This window comes from Bactrocera neohumeralis, chromosome 5 (assembly GCF_024586455.1).
Source record: "Bactrocera neohumeralis isolate Rockhampton chromosome 5, APGP_CSIRO_Bneo_wtdbg2-racon-allhic-juicebox.fasta_v2, whole genome shotgun sequence".
In the NCBI taxonomy this organism is placed as follows: Eukaryota; Metazoa; Arthropoda; class Insecta; order Diptera; family Tephritidae; genus Bactrocera; species Bactrocera neohumeralis.
Window position 1 is genome coordinate 78,744,105 of NC_065922.1, and position 12,047 is coordinate 78,756,151.

A 12,047-nucleotide genomic window follows, 5' to 3' on the forward strand; every position below is an offset into this window, starting at 1 on the left:
AAAATAAATACTGCTACGTATACCTCAACTAGTAAGTAAGTGCGTGTGTGTGTGACATAAGTAGTGCAAACATACATAATTAAAATGATTAACGCAAATATTCACTGCCAACGGACCGGCGCACCATCTTCGGCAGCGACAAAGAATTAACGCAACAAAAGAGGGCCAGAGTTCAATGACTTGCCGGCTTGCATACCATTCGGCACTCAGTCATCATCAGCATGTCCGCTGGCTTGATCACAGACATCCAGCAGCAGCAAGTCACTGCCAGCGCAACGCAACTCGACTTAGCTTCATTTAAGCCATGTTCACGTTCAAATATTCAAATATACCTGTACAAACATATGTACATAAGCACAAATGTATGCATGAATGTATGATTGTGCACATAAAGCAAAAACAACGTGTAAATAGCAATGTTAATGATAAATGGGGTAACACACACTTTTGTGGGTTCAGTGCCGCCAAAATCCTCATATGGGCCAACTGAGTATGCGTGCCTCTTGGGCCTTTATTGTTGTAATTATTATTACTTTGGGTTAGTACAATTGGCGGGTGTGCTCATGTTTTTTTACTGTGGCTAACCGCATACTTTACTTTTGTTCTGGTATAGTCATAATTGTAAATTTAAATATGGTTAGTGGCACAAGTATTGTTCTGTCATCAGAGGTTATTCTTATATACTTTATATGTATGTTTGTACATAGGCATATTTGGACATTCCTTTTTTTCAGTAATCGATTATTGGTAGTGTTCCACTTTACTATTAAGTAAATTGGAACTCAAGAATTTCATTGTGAGCCATTTAAGTGAATGGAACGTGACACGTCCCTTGTTTGATGCGAAGTAAGCAAACCGTTATGTACTTTGATGTGAGGTCATAGCTTATGAGCATAAAATAATATGGAATAGCATATATCCACCCACAATTCGCAGCACTGGTGACATCTATTGACAAAATACGAAAAGACTTTTTCGACTACCCAATTTTTCATAAATTCATTTCTTAACATGTATAGAATACGGTAGTAAAGCGATTTTTTAAAACTCGAAGTCGTTTTAAAGACATAACTTTCAGAAAAAGAAACAATTCCTTTAAAAACACCTCGTCACATGGGATGACCTTCTTGAATCTCTGTAGAGTTAGTGCCTTTCGCTTACACACATATTCACATTTTTATTATTGCGCGATCTTAACGTTTTGAGTTTCCCACAATAGCACTTATAAAAGTTCTCGCATTAACTAATCGTTATTAAATTTTTATAATTCTTTCTGCTAACCATAATTGCTAGCAATTTCTACAGTACATAGTGCAGTTCTATATGATGCCTGATAAACAGGTTAGATATGTACTAAAATACTACAAAGGTCGTTAATAGAATTATTATTTAGAAAATAATATTGATTGTGATTAAGAATAGAAGAGGCGGCAAATCAGGAAGAAATTCATTCATTCATGTTTGAAAGTAATAAAATCTATTTCAGAAGACTTTGTACTCAGAAGATCTGCGGCATATCTGTTTGAATACCAATAAATTATAGGCTAGTTTCCGCTGGACATATAACAGTTTTCTATTCATTATTTCTATTTATACTAAGTTGAATTAGAAAGATTCTTCGAAGATTGCTTAAAGAAAGTAAGCCGCTATTATAGAATCCGTTTCATCGTATTGAGTAGATTTTTAATGCTAATCCGACCTTCATTTTACATACTACTTTTTCACAAACAACAACTCAAAGCTTTAGTAAGCGAAAAAAATCTTTGTTCAATTTAGCTCTCGAATATATGTATTTAGCTACTATCTTTCCACTATTCGACATTGTCCCACTAGCGCTGCGCCTAAACTATCAAGAACGAATCAACAAAACACCACACCGAACAAAGCTTTAGCTTTACTATTTTACTATTGGCTGGTAAGACGTGTCTTCGGAGAGGGGAGAAAAACACGACGTGTGCTATTTTATCGATTTTTCTATACTTCATTATTACTGTCTAATGTCTGTTGCCAAATACGGCCGCACGCTTCTTATTGTTATGGACTTACTTCTCATTTGCTTCGTTTTGTTTAGCTGATAAAGCTAGAATAAAAGCAATTGTAGAGAGTAATAGTAAGACCGTTTTCCGATAAACGCTAACATTCGACATGAAAATTAATAAAATTTTTCATTTTAATTCATGGCATTTGCATATTCAGAAAACACTTTGCTAATTTCAACGTACCAACAGGTGAAGACACTTGTTCACCGCTGAAATTCCCAACCTATGCGGTCATTCGCGAAATAAACACATGTTTAAATCACAACTCATTTCACTTAAATTAATTACTAATTGTTTATGTATGTAAATATGACTTAATCGCCGTCAATAATTTACGTCGAGAAGGTAAGCAATGCGATGTTGACAGAGCGTATGAGTAATTCTCGTTTCGCCCAAGACGAATGTAAGAGTTGTTCGTTTTTTGAATGCTCGGCTTCAGCGCCAGATTATGTGTACTTGCAAAAGTGACAAAATTATAAGCTCTGGAGCCTATGTACATACATATGTATATGTTTGAATAACTCCCAATGAAATTAATATAAAAATAGACCGCAAACATTCCACCGATACGTGCTCGTTTACTCGGCGACACCGAAGTATTTACGTACACAACTCGTCCGCAATACCCAATAGCAAAGCACATAGCATATATAATTTTTAATTTTAATTGCATTTGTGTTAAAAGCGCTCACGCACTGAATGTCAATGTTTTGAATTTTTTCAAGCCCTTTCCTCCGCTTGCGCTGATGCGTTTGGCATTCAAAGTAATCGAAAACAACAACAGGCAAAAATAGTAAAGCCATTAGGTGCATATGAGGGGACTTCGATTCGCAGCAGTCCATAATAGTTGCCGTCGTACTATTACGCTTCCACTCGTATTGTATCATCTTCTAATTTGAATGGCGAGACGTAAGCATTTTATTCAGCACCTAGCATTAAGCGCATGTCAGCTACACTTGACGTGCTTGGAGATTTAGCTACTTGGCTGTTGAACCAGTGCTGGAAATTTTACTTGCATTCAAGTGTATTTCGATTTGTCAGTTTGAAGTAAATGAGCAAAGCAAAAATAATTACTCGTACTTGAGCGTCGGCATTTTCTCTGCTAATACACTGCAATGAATGTGATGTTTTTTATTGTTGATGGCACGTCGGGCTGACGAGCGTCGTATATAATTGTTTTATGGTGTTTAGGTATTTAATTGAACAAGGAATATATTACATTGGCACATTCAGTTAATTTTTATACCCTGAACAGGGTACGTTAAGTTCGCCCCGATGCTTGTAACATGGATACTTATATATAAATGAGCAGCGTGATGAGCTGCGTCGATTTAGCCATGTCCGTCTGTCTCTCTGTATATACGCAAATTAGTCCCTCAGTTTTTGAGATATCGATTTGAAATATTGAAATGTTGAATATACACTTGGTAAGCACATTCTTGTATGTACGTACGGACCGATCACTTTCATTTTATGATTGATTCGTGTGTTTCGATAATCTGTATGGTGCCATAATCTCAAAAAAAATAAGACGCAACAGTTGCAGGCAGAAGATTTCTTAAAGTTCAATGCATAAATTTATCCAAGCAAATTTGATCGCAATCAGCTGCCAAAGCGCGGTTGTTGTTGCTAAGGCTGCTGAGCAATTCACAGCTCACTACCGTCAATCTCCTTGGGGGTAAGCCGCCGTGCATACATATGTACATACATATGTATGTATGACATTCGATGCCACGATCATGCGCGAGTAATTACATAGAGCTCAAGTGCGCATTTGACTGCAACTAAATAAGGGTTGCGAGCAAAAATCAATTCATATGAGCTTAACCATAGTAAGCAATAAATCCTTCTAATTCTGTTTAAAATGCATGATAAAATTCTCGTTTTGACCAAGGAATTCGCACAACTATGCCGTAATGAATGGCTTTTAGAGTGCAAGACAGCGAGTATTCCAGCTTTATTTGAATTTTAATACGTCAGCAGCCAGCAGAAAACAATTGAAAAATATTTCTAACTGTTGAAGCTAATGGGGCGCACTCTAGCGCTTATCTGGTCTATAAACAGATAAGATGAAGACGTTTGACGCAAATTCTTTTTGGGCCCAAATTGCAAAAAAAAACAAATATAGTTTTCATTATTAATTCAAATATTGACGGAAGGGAAATTAGTATTGAGATAACGTAGATATAGAGAAAATAGCGGGTTTAACACACAATTCAATGCATGAAATTATTGAAATTATTGCACTAAAATCAAAGTAAATTATTCCATCGGAAACTTGTCAAAGCCTTTGGTCTCATAATCTATACTAAAACAAAGCTATTATCAAAACGATAACGATTTTTTAACGACCACTTATAAATTTTGTTTACGATTACAAATTTGCTAACTCGTTATTATTATTTTAGGCAGCAGCAACCAAGGTTGGAACCACATGATATTATGGCTAAGTGCCCAAATTGAATAAGCGCTCATTAGTAACAAGTTTTTAAGTGTCGGAATTCTACTGTCTTTATCGTGGGCGCATGTTTTAAGCATAAATTATGAGCAACATGAAAAATGGATTCTCCACACTCAACCGGTGGTTGGGGAAAAGGAGCAAAGGTGAGTGTTATTGTTTGCCTTCTTTTCAAACCTAACGAATGATAATCTTAATTTCTTTATAGCCGACAAGGCAACACCTAATGGCAAACTGTCCAAATCTAGCACAAACCTAAATAGCTTGTCAGTCTCGTCCACGAACATCAACGAAACTAGTCAATTGGAATACAATCGTATCACACCGTTACCGGCAGCCACCAGTAATGCGCCCTTTGAACAGACATTCCGCATCACTGTACTTCTGCCGAAGGATCAGCTGTACGTTGCGAGGTTGGGCGCACGAGTACCACTAAGCAAACTATTAGAGTTAGTATGCGAAAACAAGCTACTGGATGCATCAAAATATGAATTTAGAAATCCAGGTACAATTTTTTTTGTTATTGTACACACTTTATACAACTTTTCTTTACTATTGTAGTTGATTCGAGTCAAGTATACAGCTGTGAATTAACTATTGGTGCGGTGGGCCTTTCTGAAATTCGATTATGTAACAAATCCGAAACGTATGGAAATTTTAATGCCGATGAAATTATAAAACTACATCGAACGGCAATCATACGTGACTCGCTCTCTTCATCAGAGTTCAGTAGTCGCTACTCAAAGCACACAACGAAAACGACTAGTCCATACAGCTCAAGCAACTCGCTTAATTCGATGGACTCAACAGGCATGAATTGCGTTCGCACTCCGGTGTCTCCACCTGCAACCCTCACAACAACAACAACTCCATCCATAATATCGGCTCCTCCACGAAAGAAGCGTGCTGCACCACGACCGCCGAGTCAAACTGCCATACCAGAGAAGACAGTGCTCGTGACCAATGGTGAAACTAACGTAAAAGATACGAACTCCAATATTGATAAATTAGAGGTGTTAGAAAGTTCTCTGTCGCATAAAAATCACTTCGTATCAACGCCAAATCTTTCTACATTGAACGAAGTGACCACTCTAAATTCCAATGGACACATAAGCAGTCTTAACGTTGATAGCAAACAGGAGTCTAGCTTAAATGGTTATATTAATTTGGAAATTGAAATGGAACAATCACAGGTCAAACAGAAAAATGCACGAAATCTGGTTGGTAGCAGTGTACAGAATTTAAATAGTGCTGAAAACGTCCAACAACCTATCGAGTTCCCAGAACCATCGCCGCGTAAACGCATGATACAAAATAAGAAAAAGACAACAGCGCCTGCACCGCCTCCCAGAGGCAGTTCATATGCAGATTCGGATACTCTTTCAATCCATTCAATGTCTTCATCTACACCGGGTACACCTTTAAGTCCACTAATACCCATATCGCCCGAACCTATTTCGGCAAATACAAATCTTGAAGTACATATAGATCCCAATAGCAATAATCAGCAAATGGCAAATATACAGTCCCGTTATTCCGACCCCGTTACTAATGAAATACCAACACCAATGCTTGAGACAACCTCTCCTGTACCTAAACCCCTTCCAAGAATAACTACCAATGCGTCTCAAAACGACCAAAATACATTTACGGAAAGCCAAGTTTCCTCTCCTAAACCAACGAATGTCTCCAAAATTATATTGAATCGTACACCAACACCGGAGCCCCGGTCCCTTTCTGCTGAGCCACAGGATAACGATAGTTATCTGGGTGTCCATATCAGTGCACTGAAAAATACATCCCATTTAGAACACGACCAAGAGTCTAAGCAAATGGACTCGGGTAATTATTTGAATGCACATTTAACGGCTCTTAAAAATGCATCAATTCTGGAGCATGAGGACGACACTTTTTCGAAGCAGGCTGATTCAGGTATCGGCGAGCCTATACCCTCTCCGATTCCCGATAGTTTGCCATCAGAGAGTTCAGTAAATGATGGCAAATCGGCATTTGAGTCAAGCTCAGATGACGACGACATTATTAAGGTGTATAATTTCAAGCTTGGAAAAACCGTAGTTAAAACGCAAATGGAACCACAAACTCTGGAAGATTTCGTCGTTTTAGCCGCTGAGGAACAGGTAAATAGCGGAGATAATACACCAGCACCAGGAACGCAAGAAGCAACACCTAATTTCTCGGATAGTTCGTCTTGGAACTTTACAATTCCAATATCTCCTCCGCCTAATTTTGCTGATGGACGTTTTGTAGACGGTTTTGTAACTGAGAAGACTCCGGATACGCCAATCACCCCCAAGATTAAAGAACGACCAATGTTGGATTTTAAATCAATTTCCCAAGCAGAAAGATCTTTTATCGAAGCTGTTGGTAATTCAAATCAGAAACCAACGAACACACATGAGATGGAGTTTAAAAAAGAGAGCTTAGCTTTGCCAAGCCCCACAACCCCTTTAAATGAAATTGTGGAAGAACTTTCTGAAATAATTCATAACAAGCGTTTGGACACCCTAATTAAAAGGCCAGAAGATGAACCAAAGATACAGGCTGCTAAGCCAGCTACGTTATCCAACTTCAGTATCACAACAATCACACAACAGATTCAGGAAAAAGAAAATGAAGATCCAAATGAAGTTTCTAAACTAAGCTCAGAAAATAGTGAGCCGAATTCCAACTTTGAGCAAGTAACCAATCAGAATCAATTCCCTTTAGAGAAGCTCACTCGCATAGCTGGACAACAAAACGTGACCAACTTAGATAACCCATCAGCACAAGTTACATATGAGAAAGTGGATCACAACGGATTTAGCTCCAGTCGTAGACGATCGTCCGGTGAACTTAGTATTGGTGAATCGCCATCCCTTCAAAGTCCTGAAGTCATCAAAACGATTCTAAATTCAAGGAAAAATAGCTCGGCTAGTAGTAGTGATGCAGAAACCAAAGTAGCGGGGGAACTTAAAAGGCAAGACGAAAAGGATGTAGAACAGAAAGTAAACATTCCCTCATTAGTGGAGCCACCAAAGAACATAGTTAATGCACAAAAACAAGTAGACACGAATATAACAATGCCACAGTTTATTGTCACTTCCAATTTCGAGAACACAGAGTCAAAAGAAGTACAGAAAGCGAGTTTGGTCAACACAGCGGAGACACCAAAAAATAAAGTTAATGCAGAAAAGGAAGAGGAAACAAGAGTTTCGTCGACAGATCACACCAAACACAAAGAGGTGCCTAAAGTATATCGATACTCTGGACCCCCAAGCATTAATTTTTCTACTTGGAGTGAACGTCCAAAAGTACAAGTATCCATAAAAAATGAAGGTGACTACATTTTCGGAGGTAAGAATGCCGACAGCCAAAGCGCGGCCGTTACAACAGCAGCAATCGAGATTAACACGCGATCTCATATTCGAAATAATAGAGTTTCAATGCCAGCGGCAGCCTTTTGGGCGGAAAGAGAGAACGCACCGCCGCCAGTCGCTCCTAAACCCATAACACTCACAGAACGTATGGGCATCCCCGAGAAAGAGTACCATATACCAATGAGTGTTAAACCATTACGCGATGTAACAATTGAAAACGTCGATTTAAATACAACTACCAATAACACAACTCAGCAGAGACCGTCGCCTAATACCCAATGGAAATCAACAAGTATTACAACCGTTCTGCTAAATGGAAATTCGGAATTGGAAAATAATAAAAGTGAAACAGTAACCAAACCAGTATTTACATCGACTTTGCCCCGCAGCAACGCCAGCCGATTTAGTATGCCGGCAGTTAATAATGTGGGTTCAGTGTTGCTCCGTTCAACCTCCATCACTCAATTGGAAGCTAATAAGCCCAAACTCAATCAGTCTGAAGCTGTAGCGGCTCCATTTGGTCAGAACACACTGCGAAAGACTGGGTTGAAAGAGAAAATACTCGCAAACGATACCTTACCAAAAGAAAAGGCGGAAACCGAAAGCAATATTCGGGATCAAATTCCCAAGTCTCAAAGGTCAAGCCTCAAATCTTCTACTACTACTTCCAACAGTGTCGTAGGTATGACAAATGTAACAACAACGTCGGAAACAAAAAAAGTCCACCAAAAACCGGTGCAAAGTGCCAAATTAGAACTAAAACTTCAGAATTCGTCCAGCGTCTATTTAAACAGAACGAGCTTGAATCCAGCAACTAACATTACAACGACAACAAAGGCTCAGTCAGACGTAAAATCTACGTCCTTAGTACCACCACCACCACCAACGCCTCCCAAAGGTGTAACACTATCCACACCAAATAGTAGCCCTGCAACTACGCCCAGCAGTACAGATCCCAGAGATCAACTACTAATGGCAATACGCAACTTTAAGCGTGATAATCTAAATCGTATTTGAGAAAGCACGAAGGAGATATTTTATATTAATAACAACAAATGTTGGACACAATAGTCACAAAGAGCTGGACTGAAACCATGTAAAATATTATTGTAAATGTGTTTTTATAAATAATGTATTTTATAAGAACTATAGGAAACGATTTAAGCCGAAGTCAACTAATTTTATTAGCATAGTTTAAGATATAGGGAAAGCCAGGCGCTCGTCTTCACAACCACAAACACAATTTAGCAGTAATTGTGTCAAATGCTGGAAGCCCAATGTCTTCCCAAAAATAATATGGAATAATAAAAGCTACTATATTATATAAATGCACAAATAATGATAGGATAACACATAGATATATACATATATACAAATACGAAATTTAATATTCACTTGAATGATAATAATCTAATCGACTACTGTATATTAGCAAAGTCCTTTGTGACTGAGCAAACACGCTAACCAAATGTTTTTCATCAGTCTGTCTACCGAAGAGATGCCAGTTTTGATGGTTTTCGTTTAGTTAACTGGCATATCACGTGTCCCATACGTTAGTAAATATTCTGTAAATTATAATCTATATTCTAATTAACGTATGAATGGACATATATGTATATCTGCGTTTTATTTATATTTACTTGTTTTACCTATATGTATAAAAATGGAATATTACAATGTTGATAATAAACCCCCTAAAAATACGATTGCGAAAGTCTTTATTTTTAACCCCTTTCATCAAATGGTATAATGGTTGCTTGAAATTATTTATTGCTCATGGACCTAAGCAGTTTGGAAATATGAAGGTTAAAAGTAAGTAGAAACTTACCGTTTTTCGTTCCCTTCGTTGTATTTGTACTTAAGTAGTTATGTATATTTTTGATAGTGCTAAATGTTTAATGTATGATAGTTGATTGTTGATATAAGTATATAGATGATAGGTTTGTATATACAGATGAAAGTTTTAAGTATTTTTGTTTTTGTTTCTGTTTTGCGAAATATATGTACAACTAAATAGAAGCCAATTTCATTGTTTGAAAAATGGTTGAATAACTTATTCTTGTTCTTAATCCTAAAAATTATTAAAAATAAAAATTAATCTTTACAAATATACTTCTATATGTGTATGCAAATAGCTTTTAGTTATTTGCATTCATTTACCTTTTTATTTCACTTAACTTCACATCATTTCAATTCTTAATACAGCTTTTCATTCCGTTATTTTCTTTTTATTCAAATTTTACTAAACAAATAATTGAAGACTGCTTATAATGGTCGATTGAGGCCAATTGTTGTTTTGGTTAATAAACCAGTGTCACCCATATCTTCATTGTAACCAGGGCGATATTTCATGCCAGGAGCCTGTAATACAAAAAAAATTGCTAATGATTAAAGACTCATCAAATAAGATAAATCTTACGTTGAACCACACATCGCGCCAAACTTTGCTGCTATCCGCATCGCGCACCAGTTCTGGTACGTCGTAACGTGGCACATTAAAATAGTTCATCAAAGTGCTTTTTTCGTTACAGTATTTAATACGGGCTTCACACCACTCAGCTTCCAGTGGGAAACGCCAATCCTTCATTTTTTTATTGTGGTGATCAACTTCGAACTGTCCGAAATCAATTCGTTCGATATCTTCAACCACAACTTCGGTCTCACCACCAGCAGTCCAATCGTAAACCAGGATTTCAGCATGGCTACTTATATCCTTAAGGAAATGTTGTTTATAAAACGTTTCAACATCCTTTAGGTAGGTATCAGTGAAAACCTTCGAATTAACTTCGTAGTCAATATTACGAGCTTTGATGCGTTGCTGCAAAATATCAAATTTGACAAATTAAATGCTTTTTACCGATTATTGAAGTTGATTTACCTTAACAGCTTCGACAGGGCAGTCCAAGTAGATTACCAAATGCGGTTTCAGTAGTTCATCAATTGTATTTTGGCGAATTTCATAATATACGGAGTGGGCACCACGCGAAATATAACCGTTCTTATACATTGCTTCCAAGAACACAAAGTCCGAATAGCAGCTTCGATCCAAAACTACACCTTGGCCGGTAGAAAGCACATGTTGTAAGGCATCTATATATTGTGAATATCTCAACATGTACATGCGGATTTGGAACTGGGCAGCCAAAGGATGATTGGGTTCACGGCAAAAGTTAGACACATCATAAGAACGACAGAGTTCAGGTAATTGAGGGTCTAGCTTGCGCATATCGTAGCCGTAGGAATTGATGTAAATCAAGTCCATGTTGACTTCTGGAAAATAACACATTTCCAATTCATCTGCCAATTCTTTAGCAAACTTGCTTTTGCCTGCACCGATCGGCCCTTCAACACATATGACTTTAGAGTTCTCATCCATACGTTTTGATGTTTTATCGAAAAACGAATTCAGCACAGTGTATCGTTTCTCTTTGTAGGGATATGGGGATTCTTTAGGCACCCGTGGACCACCACGCATAGATTTACCCATGATAGAAGCCTTTTGCGTCAAAGCCATTGGTGAAGCAGCTTGCGTGTTCAGCAATGCAGGGCTAGCATTACGGCCACATAGACGCACAATGCCCACACGGAAAACAGCGGCCATTCTGAAAATAAATTAATTCGAAATATCAATTTATGTTTCTACTATGGCAAGCACACTATATATTTTAAGCGGTACGACTATTGGAATTAACTCATTACATCACAGCTCTGCACCGAAAACGTACTAAAACGACAAATTTAAATAAAAATTAAAACAAGTGCGATGTTGACCCACTCTATATGCAAAGCGAAATATTTAAGACTTTTAAGCTTATAAAAGCTTAAATAAAACGATTATGATTGTTTTTCTCACCTTAAAACTGTTTAATGCAATTTCCTTATTTATTTCCTATACTAAAAATTGGAGGCCATATGAGAGCTGTTGACAACTGAACTGTCACTGAAATTGATTGGCCGCACTGGTAGCTTACAGAGTGATGAAAAATAAAATATGTTAGAATATATTAAGAGATATTGCGTTGGAAAATATTAAGAAAATATATTCTTACAATCCTCCTTACCTTCCTGTAATAAGAGTAATTGACAAGTTGAAGTATTATTGATGTTGGGAACATGAACACTTTTAATGGCACTGCACCATTTTGGTGAGTTTAATATGCAAGGCGGGATCGT

The 12,047-nt window shown here is 37.5% G+C and overlaps 2 protein-coding genes across 9 annotated transcripts in view; one reads left to right on the top strand and one right to left on the bottom strand.

Annotated features, from left to right (window-relative positions):
• LOC126760267 (mucin-17) overlaps nt 1-9,580 on the top strand; it is a 46,433-nt gene extending 36,853 nt beyond the window's left edge. For all 7 annotated transcript variants that reach the window (XM_050475773.1, XM_050475772.1, XM_050475774.1 and 4 more), the window contains 3 exons: nt 4,448-4,643; nt 4,706-5,002; nt 5,059-9,580. In XM_050475773.1, the coding sequence (XP_050331730.1) occupies nt 4,583-4,643; nt 4,706-5,002; nt 5,059-8,891 (4,191 nt within the window). In that variant the 5' untranslated portion in view covers nt 4,448-4,582 and the 3' untranslated portion in view covers nt 8,892-9,580. The remainder of the gene's footprint in view (nt 1-4,447; nt 4,644-4,705; nt 5,003-5,058) is intronic.
• Nucleotides 9,581-9,982: 402 nt separating this feature from the next.
• On the bottom strand, nt 9,983-11,840 carry LOC126760283 (NADH dehydrogenase [ubiquinone] 1 alpha subcomplex subunit 10, mitochondrial). Of its 2 annotated transcripts, XM_050475811.1 has the most exons (5): nt 11,728-11,839; nt 11,574-11,598; nt 10,753-11,476; nt 10,294-10,692; nt 9,983-10,235 (listed from the first exon to the last, which is right to left on the bottom strand). In XM_050475811.1, exons 3-5 carry the CDS (start codon nt 11,473-11,475, stop codon nt 10,140-10,142), a joined length of 1,218 nt encoding a protein of 405 aa, XP_050331768.1. In that variant the 5' UTR covers nt 11,476; nt 11,574-11,598; nt 11,728-11,839; the 3' UTR covers nt 9,983-10,139. The 2 variants fall into 2 exon arrangements, with proteins under 2 accessions (XP_050331768.1, XP_050331767.1); XM_050475810.1 differs by lacking the exon at nt 11,574-11,598 and having other exon boundaries at nt 11,728-11,840.
• Nucleotides 11,841-12,047: the final 207 nt, after the last annotated feature.